This window comes from Etheostoma spectabile, chromosome 16, assembly GCF_008692095.1.
Source record: "Etheostoma spectabile isolate EspeVRDwgs_2016 chromosome 16, UIUC_Espe_1.0, whole genome shotgun sequence".
In the NCBI taxonomy this organism is placed as follows: Eukaryota; Metazoa; Chordata; class Actinopteri; order Perciformes; family Percidae; genus Etheostoma; species Etheostoma spectabile.
In genome coordinates, this window is record NC_045748.1 from 11,716,304 (window position 1) to 11,734,580 (window position 18,277).

The window sequence follows — 18,277 nt, forward strand, 5'->3', positions numbered from 1 at the left end:
CTTTTGCTTTCTCTTTTTTCACCCTCTCTCACTCATTTCCATTCACTGTGGTACTTCTCTGTGAATATTAAGTGGGCCCCTTCCATTCTCCTCGTCTCCAGCCAAGCTCAAATGATTTTCTCTTAGCGAGTTTGGCTTAGAATGACAGCTACCCACTACCACAAGCTGGAGGAGGAGGTGCACAGGACTGTCAGACAGGTGACCACTACATCAACTTTTCTCATTTTGAAACCTGTACAAAAGAATGCTGATGGAGTGTTGCAGTGGCTGGGGTGACAGTCATTTGTGCTGGTGTGCTGATAAAAAAGCCAAGAGTAGACAGCTCAGGTCTGCGCTCGGGTAATCAGGCTGTTTTTGAATAAACCCCTGAAAAACCTTAGAGGACGAGGATTACAGTAGTCAAGTTTTTTTCAGTTGGAACAATGCCCTCCAGATTACCTGAGGAAATTGAAGAATCCTGTAATGTTCAACAGACAGGTCTCAAGTCATTGCTCAGTCTAGGAGCAATTAAGAAATTCCACATTAGACTAACAATAAAGATAAGAAGCTGCAGGAACACGGGATGGATCATTTGTCTTATTCAATAGAGATAGAACTTCCTCTGCTGTATAAAGTGGCTGTAACAATCACCACATATAAAAAACAGCCTGGTGCTGATACAATAGATCAATCACAAAACACTTTTGGCAATCACACAATCGTGCAACCCATTAATTAAGAGTCTGCAGCCATGTTAGCAGCTATGTGAGGCTGTACTTATATGCACAGCAGTGACAATGCAAGTCACAGTGTGTTAGCCTGCTAACATTTGCTAATTAGCACAATACACATATTGTACCAAATTTTTCACAAATAGATATTGGAATATTTGACCTGATGGTGGCGCCAGAAGAAATGAACCAAAGTGATGGTGCGACCGACAGAGCAACATTGCCATTGCCGTAGAGCCAGGCTGCGAGCATGGCTAAAATTACTAAATATTTGTTGGCTCAAGCTTCTCAAATGAGACGATTTGCTGTTTTATTCTCTATTTTATATCATAAAATATCTTTGGGTTGGACAAAAACGGCAATTTGAAAATGTTATCTTGATCTATGAGGAAAATTTTAATGGATGTTTTTCTAGCGTAAACAATATATGGTATATTTAACCATTATAATGTAGTTATTTATTCTACTCCCATTGCTAGAAATAAATAGTAATTAAAAATATTAGCCATAGTAGTTTTTAGTGAAAAGAAACACTGCTATGAGTGCGGTTCAGGACAGCTATAAAGGCAGGCAGCTTGTGGCCTTGGAGCATAGCCATAGAAAAGCCTTTGGGAGAAGTTCAGGGGTTGTCTGTGAATCATTTCCTCCTGGCAGGTGGGCAGCTGAGGTTGTTTCCTTTGCCTTTGGAGAAAAAAAAAAAGAGAGCACTGGCACTGAAAGCATGCAGCGAGTGCTGATTGAGTGACCAACAGCCTCTGCTCTGCTTGAGCTTATCAGACCAAGAGGCGACCTGCAGATCTGAGGCCGGTAGAGGAGGGACATGGGCCTGTGAAGAGAGCGGTAAGGAAAGAAAGAATCAATTCCTTCCATACAAAGCAGTGCAAAGAATCCATTTCACCAAAGCCAAAGGAGTGAGAATATCCAGCCATGTTAAAACCCTGTAGAGCCAGCCTCCGAATGGACGAGGCAAGTCTTTAACCTTGACAACAAGCGCAAAGATAGTAACCAAGAACAACCAAAAGCTGCAAAGACTCACTTTCAACTCCTCTCTGGTCTTTTGATTTTGAATAAATTGCAATAGCCAAACAAATGCAAGCATTCATGAAATTAAAATCATTGAGTCCGCTTGGAAAATCCAGTAGGCTCTCTTTTAGATTCATTTACTTCAGTTTCAAATAATGTAAACAGAAAGCCACACTGTACATAACACAAGGTCACATTTGAATCTCAGACAGAGAAAATTGGATCTCAAACAGATTGGATGACACCCATTTAGTTACAGTAACTCACCGCACTATATGCATTTTTGGGATGCGTTTCCAAAGCTATTCTGTGGAACTTAACAGTGCAAGGGGAGAACAAAAAAAAACTCATGAGCATGAGCTAAATGTTTTTTTATCCAGTAAGGTAGTATTACTATTGTTAACTGTCATTTTTATGTTGCTGAAACACCGACACACTATCTCTTGTAACTAAAACTCCCAGCATAAATGGTGTTCATTGTTTTGTTATAAATTCAGATGGAGGGTTGATTCAGCTTTAATCTTTACTTACTCTACACTACTATTTGTTGTGTGTGTGTGTGTGTGTGTGTGTGTGTGTGTGTGTGTGTGTGTGTGTGTGTGTGTGTGTGTGTGAGAGTGAGAGAGTGAGAGAGAGTGTAAAATGTTACATATACAGACCATGGGTCAAATTTAAACATTACAATACACACAGCCATGCAGGGATCACAAAACAAAAAGATACCACAGACAAACAGATCAATAAGGTGCAGCTCAGTAACTTGTTTTCCACTCTCTTGTTTTCAGGTGGCTAGTCAGGCTGGATAATCATATTTTTTTCATTTGAGGTTGGTTGAACAAGGCAGGTTGTTCAGTGTTGAATGATTTTTCTTTTGTATTTGTTAAAAAACTTGATGTTATTTCTGACTAGACAACACCTTATGTTTGAACACACATAAACTGCTGCTCCTTCCTGTGCAACAACAAACTGCTCCAACAACAATGATATCAGTGAAGGACATCACTGACTACCGTTATGAGGGAGAATGAGAGTCACACAGGCACAACATCAGGATTATGACAGTCTTATCTCCATATCACACCTCAAGTGAAGTATTGATTTTCTGCCAAAGATCATTACAGTCAAGAGAGATGTGCCACGTTTGTGGAGGGGCCATGCACGCCCAGGGGCATGATGGGAGAGCTAAAGGAAGGGAAAAGGCAAAATGCTATAACGGGGGGGGGGGGGGGGGTCAAAGCTTCTCATTGTAAATACATTTTTTATTTTGGCCTGTTAAGTCGTAAAAACAAATTTAGGACATTTTATAGACCAAATGATTAATTGTTTAAGTGAGAAAAATAATCAGAGGATATCCAATTAATTGATAAACTCAACAGACCTGAACGTCTTACAGTATATTAAGTATTTCTGGGTTTGGACTGTTAATCGGACAAAATAAGACATTCAACAATATCAATTTCGGCTTTAGGGTATTGTTATAGCAACCAACAGAATCTTTCGATAATGAAGCACTAGAAAATTCATTAAACCATAGTTGCAGTTTTTTCCTCAACAGTGAGTAAAAACAAACAGGGAGCCATTACTTAGTGTGCAGTGTTCACTGACTGTGAAAGATCCAAATTGGCAAGGTACCAAGTAATATTTTTACCTCATACCTTAATACCACCTTATAAACACAAGTCAAGTAATCAGACCAACTGTTATACTATTATTTTGCACTAAGTATCTCCATGTTTTGGAGTGTTAATCGGACAAAACAAGACATTGAACAACACCAACTTGGTCTTTGATTTTTACACAATGAAGCCCTACAAAATTAATAAACTCATCACAAAGCAGCAGTATGGCCATCTACAATTATGGTCACGGTCAAGGAGGCTCATGCAGCCACTGTCTCCTTCTAGTTGTAAAGCAACACAAAATAACTTTTTTTATAACTTAAAATAATGTTTCCAAAATCGTTTCAGTGGTTCACCAACTCGTAACAGGGTGAACGGATTCCTGCATTGGCTTTGCGGTTCTCTGCTGGTTATAACCACACTATGCAAGTGTGCCAGATCGGGTAGAGGATCTGTAGTTCAAATGAAACATAATGGGACAATTCCGCTTCCAATCTGTAGGGAGACCGAAGCGGGAAAAGTTCTCTAGTGTTGCTTTAAATTAAGGAATATTTGTCTGTCAAAAGCTTTGAGAAACAGTACCTTCTCTACAGAAATTAAACAACAGAAACCCTTTGGTTTCTTTATTAACTCTGGAGAACTGTGAAGCAATATAAAGTGAATTATGCCCTGCTACATAATAAAGAATAAAATGATAAATTAAGCTCTACATTTTCCTAAAAGTCCTTGCAATTAATTTTTTAACAATATATAAAACAGTAACACAGCCTGGAAGTAAACAGTTCAAAATTTGCCCATTTAAAACTAAACTATCAAAAGCCAAATCCAACAGCCAATTAAATCTCTTTAGACATTGATACATCTGCCAAATATGCCTTTGGTAAGAATTGACAGGAATACTCAGTACACTAGATGAAAACAACAGAGAGTATGCTGGCAAACCTCTATTCATTCATTGTCATTATGGTCAGGGATGACTGTGGTTTCCAGTTATATAACCGCCATTATGACAAATACCACTCTGCCTGTAAGATAATAGACAGGCATAATCTTTTTAGTTTTAAATACAATAAAGACGACGACTCACATTTAACAAACGTCTAATTGTGAATTACAAATCTGAGATGAAGACAGCAACTTCCATTTAGAAGCAAGTAGCGGAGGTGTTTGTTTTGCTTTTTTCCTCAAGGTCAGCCAATTCACAATCTTTTCTAAGCTTGTTCAGCAAGATAATGCAGTGGATGTAGCTGAACCCCTTAGGTGTCAAAGCAGCCGACTCCCAAAGATACCATTAAGATGTAGCAACACATCAGCCACTTACAAGAAAATATCTGAGCAGTGACCAGCATCTCATTTTCTCATAGAGTCAACAATGGAGTCACCAGGGACATGCAAACAGTGTTGAGAATAAGAACAATATGACATGTGAGCTGCATATTACAGAACATATTTGATTGCACACTGTATACATTCAAATGAACGAAAGGAAGAGTGTGGGAAGAAGAAAAAAAACACAGCATTGGCAATCATTAGTTTTACCAGAGGAAAGTCATTCTGCGGGCCCGGGCAAAATTGCAACAGATAAGAGGACTGGACTCTTCCTCAGAAGAGCTGAAGGTGGTGCGTTTCAGTGTGGAATCTCCCACAGTAAGGATGTGCAATGAATTTTCTCACATTGCAGTGGATGCAGTAATTGCTAATCTGTCTCATTATTTCCTTTTACATGGAAACTCATTTTTTGGAAGTGTAGTAGTGCAGCATGGCATGTAGTAGAGGGGGCATGTCATACATCAAGGGCGTGCATTGCACCCCAATGCTCTTTCTTTGCAAAAAGCCCAATTTCAACCATCTATCTCTGGTCCCATTTGCTGAATGAATTCTGATGAAAAAATGTGTCTCCTGGGTCCCCATGACCTTACACTTACAGCCTCATCTGAGAGGTGAGTGCAGAGTCGTTCACGACTCAAAGTACACCAAGACCACTTACACCAAATACTCTTACTACTTCTTAATACTGTCCAATATGATCTGATACAAAGAAGCTCTTAGTACTGTAGATGAATGAATTTCAAGTTTTGCTGTACAATTACTTGTCTCAGAAATAATTCCAATTGACAATATAACTGTCTCTTTCAGTCACATTTTAAATATTTATTAATGTATTACTTTTTTAAATATATTCCAGGATATGTATTATGGTTATATCACTGATAACAGTAGTAACACAGGTAGACAGCCTATGAAGTAAAAAAAATGGCCCTTTAATATCTTATTATTTTTTGCTAACTGTATCCCACTTGTCATTTTTGTTCCTATGAACATGTATAGGGACAAGTGCCAACAACTAGTACAGCTTTAGCTTAACAGTCCAACCAATAACCACTTATAGAATTACAATTTGGCATATGTAAACTAAATCTTTTCTCTTAGGACCTTAGCAAATGTTTGCAATTAATTGCGGTTAAACAAAGAACACAAAGATCACGTTGGAAAAATTGACAATGTTTCCTTAGAGAGAGGTTCAGGGTCTCTACCCTGAACCTCTCTCCTGCTGAAGTATCCTTGAGCAATACACTGAATCCCTACCAGCTGCGATTGCATGCTCTAACCTTCCTGTGATGGATGGCAATTAAAATAAATGCCTATAGGGATCAGTAGCACCTTATTATAAAAACACAAATATCTTAAAATACTGGTGAAGATGTTAAAAGACTCATTCACGTCACCAAGACATAAACTGAACCAACACATTGACTGGAGGATTTATCCACTGGAGGGCAATTATGTTACAGGTTACATGTATTCGTTCACTCTGCATGGCACAATAACCAAAGGGATTAATGTCTGGCTTTTAAAAGCCTAAGGATACATGTGTTTTAGCTCTAAACACTGAAAATACACTAGCCCCCCCTAGTGTACAGAATTAGTTCAGAGGTTTTGTACCAAAAACTATTATGTCAGTGTAAACAGGTTCACTATGATGTCATGATGCCATCTGAGAAATACTTCAGGTTGCCGTGCCTTTTTCTAGGTTGAACCACTTAGATCACTAATGATATAAAGTGTCAGTTACTAAAAAAAACTGTCACAGTAAAATCACCCACACACAAGCACAGATCCACATATTTATGCACACACATGTTTTTATTAAATTAACCTTTTCTCTAACTGATGCCGAGTACGTACAGGGATACGTGGCTTTTTATGTTTTGTACCCAGAGAAATAAATACATTTATAAGTGCTTTTTAAAATCGGCAGCAGTGACAGATAAGAATCATTAACAAAACCTAAAGGTCATTCCTTTAACCAGAGATCGGCTACAAAACCAAAAATAAAAAAAGTATTAAATAAATTATAAGTGCATTTGATCGCAGGCCACTGTTTACAGGCACATACAAGAGAATTTTAGCATGTTGCATGTGTGGCAGAAAATGTTTGAACATGACCATGTTGTTTTATAATATTATTTTTGTGAGAGTATATGCAATATAGTTTGTCTAGAATTATCCTCTTATAAAATAAGTTTGATTACCATGGAGTGTTGATTTTTATTTATTCAGACACGATATAAGTAAATTACCTGTCCCCTATTACCCAACATCTTCACCTACACACAGCAAACAAACTGTTCAGGGTGAGGTAACAGGAGCGTAGATCAGGATGCAGAATATTGTCGAGGGGTCATGATTTAGGAAGTACTCACCAGGCTGGAGGTGAGGGAGGGGTCCGACTTTCCGAGGTTCAGTGAACGCATACGAACCAGGTTAGACAACTCCGATGACTGCTGCCATGCTGTGTGCATCTGCTGGGGGTGGGAGGGTAGCAGAAGATACTTTCCTGCAGAGCAACAAAATGAGAGGTTCAGTAAATGTTTCACCTTTTGTCAGTTTCTCCAAAGAGTGATTTACCCCCAACTAAACTTCTCAGAATTCCTAATTTGTATAACTTTTCAAGGAATAATAAAGTGATATTATCCATTATTTTACAAAAGAGCAAATATTATATATATATATATATATATATATATATATATATATATATATATATATATACACACACACACACACACACACTATGAATAAAGTAGTGAAAACTAGTGCCACATCAACCAGCTACAACAGTTACATGCTGCTTACACATTGGTGCATGTGTTTGAAGTGTCTATGGATGTGCAACACCGTAACATATGAGTCAAAGGGGCTGTTTTCCTTCATAATAAGTACTTCTAAACTTTAAGTACATTTTGCTAGTTAATATTCTGTATTTTTACTTTAAGTATTGTTTACATGAACATATTGGTACATTTACTTGTTACTTACATGTTTTCACCACTGTGCAGTTGTAAACAAGCTTTGTCGTACTACAGTAAATTCAAACTTCTCTCACACTCCACCACCCGTTCCATAGGTGGGAGTGCATGGGGAAGACAGTACAGGTCAAATTACTGTACATACCAGTAACATAAGATAATCAGAGCTGTCTGTTCTTGTTAGGGGTAAAAAGCTGAAGCCCCTGACCCTGGGCAGCCAGGCAGGATGTCAAAGGGTTAAATTAGGCTAGAGGGGGGGAAAAGCCCAATAAAAGAGCACTGACAATACCAACATTACATAATCCAAGCACCAAAGTCTGATGATGATCAGTAAATGGCATGACAACATGAGTTCTGTATAAGAATACTGTTTGTAAAAATTAAATTAAAGTTCCCAGGGCTAGCACCTAGATGGCACCAAATACTGCTTCCAGCTGTCCTCTTTAATCCTAAAACCTCAGTACACCAAGGCAAGACAAAGATTAAATCATAACATAAGCAGCCTCAGCATCTGAATCAGCAGCTATTACTGCACCACTGGCACTCCATGGATTGAAAAATCATTTGTTTAAGTGTTGTCACTCTTTATCCACATGTGGATATTTCCATTTCCTGTTCAAGTAAACACTTGAGGAGACAGAGAAGAGGATTAACCATCTTGGCACCGTGAAGGAAGGGAAGATAAGTAGACGGTGCTCAGAGCGTAAAGGGAATATGTCAAGTTCAGATGGTCTAAAGCCACACATCATCAGATGTGTTAGGCTTTTATGAACTGGAGAAGTCTGGGTTATAAATTTACTGTCCTGCAAAGAGCAAAACATGAACTGAAAATGACAGATTTCAACCACTAATGCTGTCTCAAAGAAGGTTAGTTTAGAGTTGCACTTACTTTTTGCAGTACTGTTGGCTACGTCCTGGTTGGATTGAAGAATGTGTTTTCTTGTTTGGTTGTCTAACAAGTTGTCGACATTAGTTGTCTAACAAGTTGTCGACATTAGTTGTCTAACAAGTTGTCGACATTAGTTGTCTAACAAGTTGTCGACATTAGTTGTCTAACAAGTTGTCGACATTAGTTGTCTAACAAGTTGTCGACGTTATTGTGTCTATTTTTTTCTGGCGCATTTTTTCCAAAGATGTACTAATTGACACAAGTTTCCACCAATTGTTTTAAGAAATGTACACACTGTTGTAAAAATGCAAATTATGATTTGAATGCACCAAAGTAACTTAGAAAAAATTTAACAGTTATGATTGTATTTTAGTGCAGACAAGTCCATGTGGACTTCACATAGCTAAAACAAACCTACACATTTGGCATTCCAATTATGGGGGAAATGTGCACCACACCATAGCTTAGCATCCGAGGTTACTGTACGACCTCAAACTTGCGTCGCTGACAAAACCAACCTCTCGTCCATGTTCCGTTTGTGGATCCACGTGTATTCTGGGTTTACTTTTTTCTGTTTTGTGCAGAATGTGTAGAATTTTAAAATGCGAGACTGAAAGGTTAACACTGCCTCTATTGATTTTAGCCTTCAGTCTTCTTTCTCACCCCTCTGCAGGTGATACACACTACCTAACATTAACTAACATTTTAACAACTAAGAATTGTCTTTTCCACTGCCGACAAAATTATAAGGCTTAGTTCTGGACCTGGATTTGACATATACTGTTCTGCAGTTCACTCATAGTTCCACTGTGATCACAAGTGTAAAATCAGGAGGATTAAAGAGAGACCAAACAGGATGAGGAGGGAAAATTGTGGTCTTTCCTTCCTTACCGGCAAAATCTTTCCTCACTAAAGCCCATCATATCCCAGCATAAAGGAAATCTCTCTTTAGGCACTACCCAACACTCTTAGAAAGGGGGGGTATCAGGTAGTAGCAATGGTTTTTTTTAGATTCAATGCAGGTATTTGCAAGGTCAGACCACTCTGTTCCCAACCTTGTGCAGATGCCCCATTTTTCAAGCACACATCTGCTGCATGAATCATGATGGGAAAAATAAACGGAACAAATCAAAAGGTCTCTACACACACTGTCCCTGTTCTACTGGGTTTCATTCAGTTAGACATTTTATATTAAAAGTGTCTCAGCCAAGGTCACCTGTGCTTCCTTATCCTTGCCAAATTCACCAAAGGGTAAACAAGGCTCTATGGCTTTCCAGGCATGTTATGCAAAAAAACATTTCAACTTTTATCTATCATTTATTATTATTATTATTATTATTATTATTATTATTATTATTATTATTATTATTATTATTATTATTATAGGCATGCTTAGGCTAAAAACATTTGTCTAACTGTTTCAATTTTTAAGTTTGATCATTCGATAATACATTATTGTTTTATTTATAATGTTAAAGCATGTCTTAACCATTCCAGTATGTGCCCTCAGGTACTGTGTCAGCTGCAAGCACAAACTAGCTATACTGTAATAAAACATAAAATATCAACGAATATGATTATGTTGAAATCAATACCAAAAAGAAAACCCAATCTAACTCATCTTGCTTTAGTAACACAACCAGTTCATGGAAGATGACTTGCTTCAGGTTAATGTTTGTTTATCCATCCTGTTCCTATGTAGACCGATTAGTACAGAGTAATGCTTTTATTTAAAGCTGCACCTGATGAAAACACAATCTTTTCTTGACTGTAAAAAGGTCAATATTTTAATCAGTGAGGTGAACATCCTTAAGGAAAAATATGGGGTTCAAAGCCCTAAAACAAATTCAGTATGAGGTCTGAAAGGAAGCAAAGAAGGCTGCAGTCACAATAAATGTAACTGTCCTGAGACAGGAATGTATCTATGCTCATGTGAGCCAGACACACACCCCTCTAACCAGAGGCAGATTATAACTATATAGTTAACTCTTTTCATGCAGCAATGTTCTTCTCTTTCCTCTGTTACTGGAACCTGGATATATCTTTGATGTGCAGTATGTTCTTGAGACCTTGAGAAGTCATGTAGTAATTCTGACAGAAAATCTGTTCAGGTAGTTTGTATTCGCCAAGTAAGTTTACTCCGCAGGATTTGCTACCCAATCTACCAACTTAAACCCTCAAATCATCCCACACTGAACAAGTACAATTCCAAGAGGATATCTCCCTGCTGACTTTACACATTCCTCATCACAGGAGCGCAGTCTGTTTCATAATCACAGCACACGCATAAAGCAGTGCCACAGACAGTAAAAAAGCAAGTGGTAAGCTTGTTAGCTCATGCATTCTTTCGTATATCCTAAACCTACATTTTTCAAACAGTCCCCACTTCAGCCAATCTTGTATGGAAAACAAGCGGTGGGAATCTCTGGGCACCAATCGATTCAGAGGGGTACGATGAGATGATAAAATGATTATTGATGCATAATTTTTTATTTCTAGGCATGATTTATTTTCTCTCACTGCGTGACTACTTGCTATTTTAAAACAAAGCATAATTTGTAATATTCATAATTTTAAAAACAAAACAGATGTATTTACTTTCATTATCCTTCATTAATACAAGAAACATAAAATATGGTTTCTCATGTTTGTTGTGTTCCCAATCTCTTTGTCCAAGTCCCTTTTCTCCTAACTTCACAGAAGACAACATGTTTCCATATACTGGCTTTTAGGCCAGACAGATAGTATCCATCTGCAGTAGATCACACTCAGCCATCCTCACCAAAACTAAAGAAGTAGCATGACTTTTCTGCATCAAGACATAATCTTACAAGAGAGAATCGAGATAATTCTTAGGTAAAAACCCAAAGAATAGGTTTTTACCCCCAACCCCTAGAAAACAGTATACTTGAGAAGACTAGTGCATACAGGGGACATGGGCTTAAACCCACTGGTGATGCATGTGCACTTATAGGTCAATTATGCCAACAGTTGCTAAGAGAATTACCTATGCAGTTTTTTTTCAAAGTCCTTGTAAACATGGATTCTTATTTCAAGTATTTTTCACTAACATTGAATATTTATGGATAATTAGGCAGTCAAAGTTGAAGCTTGGGGGAAGAAATCGCTTACGTTATTATTTAAGAGTTTAATCAATAAAACGACTTCCAGTCCAAACCCCACAACTTTCATCTCAGTTTCAAATACTGCTATATCCTGATTGGTGCTCTGAAGTACCCTTTTCCAACTGCGCCCCGCCCCTTTTGGACCAGCAAGAGGAGCGCTGACAAAACGTCATGAGAAGATGAAAAACCTCTCAATAAAAAAATTGTTTCAACTTTGGCAGAAAAGGGTTCGTTCCTGTGTTCTCCCAACAGTCATAGAGTGATTGAGGAAATATGTTTTCAGTGATTTTACATCTGTAGCAAATGTTTGATTAAAAAACAGATAATGATGCAATCCTATTTGCTAATCAAATTTATCTCTGATGCACTATGAATTGTGACAGGCCAAGTGTGACACTGTCATTGTTTCTTATTTCTTAAAGTCGGGTTTAAGTGACAGGTGGCAAGTGTTTTTTACTACTTGCTGAAACTGAAAGCAGTCAAACATTAAAATGGGAGTTTTTTACTTCAAGATTGTCCTTAAGGAAATATTTTCTCCCAAAAAATGTAGGAAACACTGTAAACTGTTCACAGCAGGGTCTGTGGATTATCCTGATTATTCTCCTCTCTTAGCTTTTATTTTTCAAAATGATTTTTCATTGCTTTCAATTAAACTTCACTCACTTCCACTGTACTGGGATTGTGGCACAAATCAGTGAGATCTCGAAACTACAGCCAAAAAAAAAAAAAAAAAGATACCCAAACAAAACTGGCTGGATGTCACTAGAGGTAAGAGGTCAATTTGTTTTTGATTTGTGTGAAATTACTCTTTAGACCCATTAAGAGGTACTCATTTTCCATTAAAGAGAATCCACGTATTCTACAAATGATAGATGGCCGTTGGTTTGTGGCCATTAATGTGCTAATGATTAACATAAACTGTTTTTCACGTGGATCATGAAAAAAGACTTTCCAAACCCTACAGTAAAAACAGTGGTGTGGAATCATTTACTTTTAAATCTATCAATTTCTATGTCTAATAGAATGTCTAAAGCAGCCTGAATACTAATGTGAACCTAAAATGGGAATTAAATTATTACCTGTGAGACCACCCCCAAGACTCCGTCTTCGAACGTGTTTTCCATCGTCACTGAGATGTCGCTTTAATTTGAGAGCAGGACTTAATCCCCGAGTCAACTCAGGGTTACTGGACTTCCTGAGGTAAGCGGAGGGAGGGTAAAGGATGTTGTCCAACTAAAGGAAAAGACAGAAAACAATTACTAGGTTAAAAAAGACTTAAGGTAAAAGGTTAATGATAATTTTTTGTCATAACCATATATAAATGTTTTGTTCAATGAAAAAAGCACAAGAAAGCCCAACTTTCAGCTTGCAAGGCATTTATCAGTGCATACATTATCTTAAATTTGTATTCTCCTAACCAATTAACCAGCCAACCAAACTCCAGACTAACCCAGGAATTGGAGCCATGTTTCTATGGTAACAAGTGACACCAGTAACACCTGCTAACGATTGCTGACGATGCACCAAATGACAGTCAAAAAAGGGTAAGAACATGGCTCATTTAGTGGTTTGCCAAAGTGTTGTGGAGCCTCGGAACACACCAAACCGACGAAACAGAATACGTCTCCATAACAGCAAATGGATGCTAATCTGTACGGTCACCCATAAATGCAAACGGCAGCGGATTGGACGAACGCTTCACGTGGGTCTAGCTTCTCCGGATATTCAAAGCCAAACTGTCATGGCGGCTTGTACAGAATACAAACAATACCATATTTACTAAAATAGTTCACCGAATGTGTTTCTGTAAAGACAAGCGAGAAATAGGCCATGCAGTTGCTGAATCGGTCTTCATTTTAGATTGACAAGGTGAGTTTAAAAGATTTTCCTCAGATTTTGAGAGACTCTAGTCACGCTCATCCTACTCCTTGTTCCCGTCTAGCACTCTCCCGATTGGATTTGTCATTTGAGTCCGACTGCCGACAGTGCCCACCTTCCAAACAGACTTGAGTCACTGAACTTGCCAGACTGTCCGACGGCTAATTACTGGATAGGTTTAGTGTGTCACGGCCTTAAAGGGAGGACTCAACTTCTCGATTGATCTCTAGGAGAGGGATTCCAAGTAAAATTATGCTTTGTTATTTAAGCTTGCAAGACTTGCCACACCCATGGCTGTTTAGACTTTTGAATGAGTAACAGGACACTCTGTGCAATAGGCCAGGCTCCCAAATGACAGTACGCAGATTATTAAAATGGGTATGTTGTCAGAGAAAGCAGTAGAAAAACATATTTGCCTTCAATGCTTGTGAGAAAAGTAACTTGTCTACATAAAAGAATATGGACAGTTAAGAAATACATTATACACATCAAACAGGTTGCACCAGCCCATTTGTATTCTCAGGAGATAATGAACTCGCAAGAAGCTTGGACCACATAACAATGCCCGGTGGTGAGGAAGAGGCCCTCCCTGAGAATACAAAGATATACGTGGCTCAGAGGATTCTGTGGAAGGAAACACTTTGCTTCTCTACGGGAAGATTCATGATCCCAGTACAAACAAGGACAACTGAGACCAATTCTTTGTGGGGTGGCTTGACCTCTCAATCACTGCAGTGATGTAAGAGTGACACAGTGCAGAAAAAAATAAAGTATTGCATTATCATGGTCCCAACTATAGAATCACATAATCTTATGCAATAAAGTTGAACTTCAGTCATCACTTATAAATACAATAATTTGAGGCAATTGTTTGCAGCTCTGCCGTAAGCACAATTAGACACTGTAAAATCAGGATCTTATGACCCTGACATGCCACAGCTCCGCAACAACGTTGTTCACTGTTTATTTGAAACATACAGTCCTACATGTGATATTTCTGTACCCTGGAAATCCAGAGTTCTTGCGAGAGCACAATTTGAATTTACTCAGCGAGTCACTCTGGCATTCAGTAATGATGATCATTAACTATGCCCTTGTAGCCGGGCTGCACCAAACACATCGGTGTATCTGATATAAGCGGGACCAGAAATGTGCTAAACAAATGTAGACAGTTTAATCTACCAGTTAGCTCTGCTGGTAGCTAAGCGTATGGGGCTTTGGATACGTCACCTCGTGTGTTGTTGTGATTGGTCGTAGTGTTAGCCAATTGCGTGCAGTGAGATTTTCAAATGCACGCTTGGTGCCGCCCCTCAAGATGGGCAACTTTCAGTCCTTGATGCCAGACCCTTAATCTTTCCTTAATATTTCCGTGCATTTATCTGCAATCCTGACCTGTAGTAGTTGTACTGAGACATGCACATGAAGAAAGTTAAAGAAACCAGAATAGTGCAGCAGGACGGTGGAACATGAATTACCTCTCAGCTATGTTTAAACACAGACATTAACTATATTTCAATTGAGTTGGCATACACAGTACATGGTCACATTTCATTTACTATTTCATGCATTTACTCACAATACTCACACTAGACATTTGCTTTATTACAAAACCTATTGCACCGGTAATAAAAGAAGACTGAATGAAAACTTTCCATCTGTGCAAAACAGTGTAAGCTTCAAAAAAGTCCCTTACTCAGGAGTAGCTTATTTTTTTGACAGAAGAGTTTATACAACATTGCAAAGATGCCCCTTTGCCAGATGTTGTTTTGGACTTTTGTTTTAAATTATTCGGTTAAATTGCAGTTTTCAGAAGAAAAATAAATTAAATCAACATGAGGAAACACAATTTGAGCCATAGTTGCAACTATATGACGAAATTATATATTTTTTCATGTTGTGGAAAAAGCTCAGTTTTGTCAGTTGGTGCAGCATTTACGGTGGTTAAATATTTAGCAAATAATATCTAGGTAGGAACTAGTTGGTGTGGTGCAACCCATATTAATTTATCAAAATTCAAGTGATAACTAAACAGAGTTTTAACTTACAAACAGCTGTGCAACTGTCTTCAGGTACAGAACATAAAGGCCAATGCATGCGTAGATTATTCACAATGACAAAAGAATGCACAGACTGTTATGTCATTTTAAAGCTAACAGATAATAATCAAGCAATGCCTTTATAAGCAGCTTAGAGTTATGATCTGAAACAGAAACTGCATCATTCAGTCACATCGTTTGTAGAAGGAGGAAGCTTTCTCAGAACAGGTCGTTATAGTCTTTATGCTTGAATACCATGAACCACAGCGATACATGTTGCATGTACTATGACCCGATCAAGCAGAGCTTAATCGGCTCATAGTACATGGTAGTTTCACCATGTGTAAGGTTTCTACGTCAGAAAGAAAACTAGATTAATTTTATAGAAGTGGCTGGCTGTAATTCACTGTCTTTCTTCATCTTCTTTCCATCAAAGCTGGTGCTGTGACAAATCTTTGCAGTATTTTCATTAAGGTCTTTTGTGTTTGGCTTATTGCTTACATTTAACAAAGACATAAGAAGGAATGATGTTTCTGTTTTGTTTGTTTAGTTGCTTTACGTGCAGATCACATACTATTAATAGTCACCAGCAGATTGAACTGATAAAATCAAGTACGACAATCAGCGGTTGCATCTTGCTATCTGCGCACTGTGCAAAGTCTGAAGTTTAAAAGGCGTGCAATATATTTTGGTGACATTGCCTTCTAACTTGACTATGCAAATATGAACTATCAATCAATGTATAAAAAAGACAACAAACAGCGTTGTTTGTTGTTGTCTTTTTAGGAGCAGTATGTGATGCAGAAAATGCTTTTACCTTTCAAAGGGCCATCAGTAAACCATTTTTCTTGTTCCATGATTATCTGAATTTGGGCAATTTAAAAGAGACCGGACAGTAAGCTCTGTTATTAGAGTATATTACTCAAATATCTGTTGGTCCAAAACATCTGCATTATTTTAAAAGTGGGTGCAAGCACTTTAAATGCAATCTTTATTACATGGTAGAACTGCAGTGTAAGCCAATAACAGTTGGCTCTCTGTACACACATTGCCGTTTGGGCAGAAGCCAGTGCCCTTTCACCTACCACTCTTCCCTCCCTGCAGCACAGAGCCACGCAGAGGTTTTGAGAGCAAGATCAAACCTGACCTGCCCCTTCTTCCTCCATCCTCTTTCCACACTCCGCTTCACACATAATGACTAGTCGCAACAACACTTTGTTGTCAAAGCAAAGAATAGACAGAAAGCAAGAGAAACAAAGAAGGTGGACTGCTATTAACTTTCTTAACTTGCTATTAAGAATACAGAGTCTAATATTTACAAAAACAACCCTGGTGCCCCTGTGGTAAATGATACCATGTAAATCACAAAATCCGTTTAGCTGAAAACAATACACTCCATCCTGCTCTATCACCCACAAACACATGAGAACAATCCATTATACTAATCCCTAATACATTAACCTAGCAATTACTTCTTGACATATCTGACATATCATCGTTTAAGTTAATATGGAAAAAACTCTGTTGTTTTCTACCAAGGGAAGTATCTGGCTCTCTAGCTGCAAGATGCAATAAAATCCTAATAAAAGTTCCAACATACTGTGGATAAGACAGAGTGCAGAAAGCAGAGAAAACAAATAGACGTTTTGCTTCTACTGCTGACCTTCACCAGCAAAGAATACAAAAACTGCATATCTTGAAGGTGGGTAAAGACAATCCACTTTAGAAAAGAGACACTTTTACTATATCGTTAAATAGACAAGCATGCACAGCCACCTTAACAAACTGACAAGCAAAAAGAGCTGCAGGAAGAGCTGTATATCCTACAAAGCAAAAAAGAGCAAAAAAACAAGACTGCACACAGGGACATTGTCCCCAAGGACAAGTAATGAGTACTCCAACAGTCCAAGGCAGCCAGGAAAGACTCAGTGGTATTCCCATGCTTGAATGCGGTTTACACTACTAGACCATTAAGACCTTGACACACCAAGCGGACAACCAGAAACTAGTGGCGACGAGGCCGACACTGACCAAGAAATAGTGAGGACGAAGGCTGACTGTGGCGTCGCCTTATGTCGGCCCAGGCTGCCTTTATCTTGGCCAAACATTTGCACTGGAACACACCGCACAGACAGCCGACGGCTAAGTACCACGTATGTTCAGCACATGCATGCTAGAAAACATCTCTCCATATCAGCAGGCGGTGGTAATCAATCGTCATTCAAAAAGGAAAACCGGATTGAAACGTTGCTACGGTCCCTTTGATTCACTCCCCACAGGGGAGACGGCAGAAACCGGGAGCTGTCTGACCAGACTCTCCATCTCCCGGGCTGTCATCCGTTCTCTCAGGAAGTCTCCCTGCGGTGGGAGCTGGGCAGAGGGACCGCACTGCCCGCCACTAAACATGTCACCATGCTACACTGGTTACAAAAAAATAGCCAGACAAAGTTGTCACTCGTGGCGATGGCAACGTGCTTTCCTACAATGTGACAAGAGCGTGTGAATGAAACAATAAGTTGTTACACTCTACTAATTCTGAAGCTGCTAGGGTGCTAATTGTTTAGAGGTGCAGACTAGAGCTGTCAATCTTCCTCTACAATACCATTCAAATTTCATGTTATTTTTTTAATATTTAATGTTTAAATGCAGCCTTTTATTAAAATGTACTACACTACTCAGGCTAATGC

General features: G+C 38.5%; 1 protein-coding gene across 8 annotated transcripts in view; it reads right to left on the reverse strand.

The window, feature by feature from the left end:
- The window catches only part of mast4 (microtubule associated serine/threonine kinase family member 4), an 85,827-nt gene that overhangs the window by 58,733 nt on the left and 8,817 nt on the right, over positions 1-18,277 (reverse strand). For all 8 annotated transcript variants that reach the window (XM_032538918.1, XM_032538907.1, XM_032538919.1 and 5 more), the window contains exons 2-3: positions 12,756-12,909; positions 7,057-7,190 (exon numbers count right to left, since the gene is read on the reverse strand). In XM_032538918.1, coding sequence (XP_032394809.1) covers positions 7,057-7,190; positions 12,756-12,909 — 288 coding nt within the window. The remainder of the gene's footprint in view (positions 1-7,056; positions 7,191-12,755; positions 12,910-18,277) is intronic.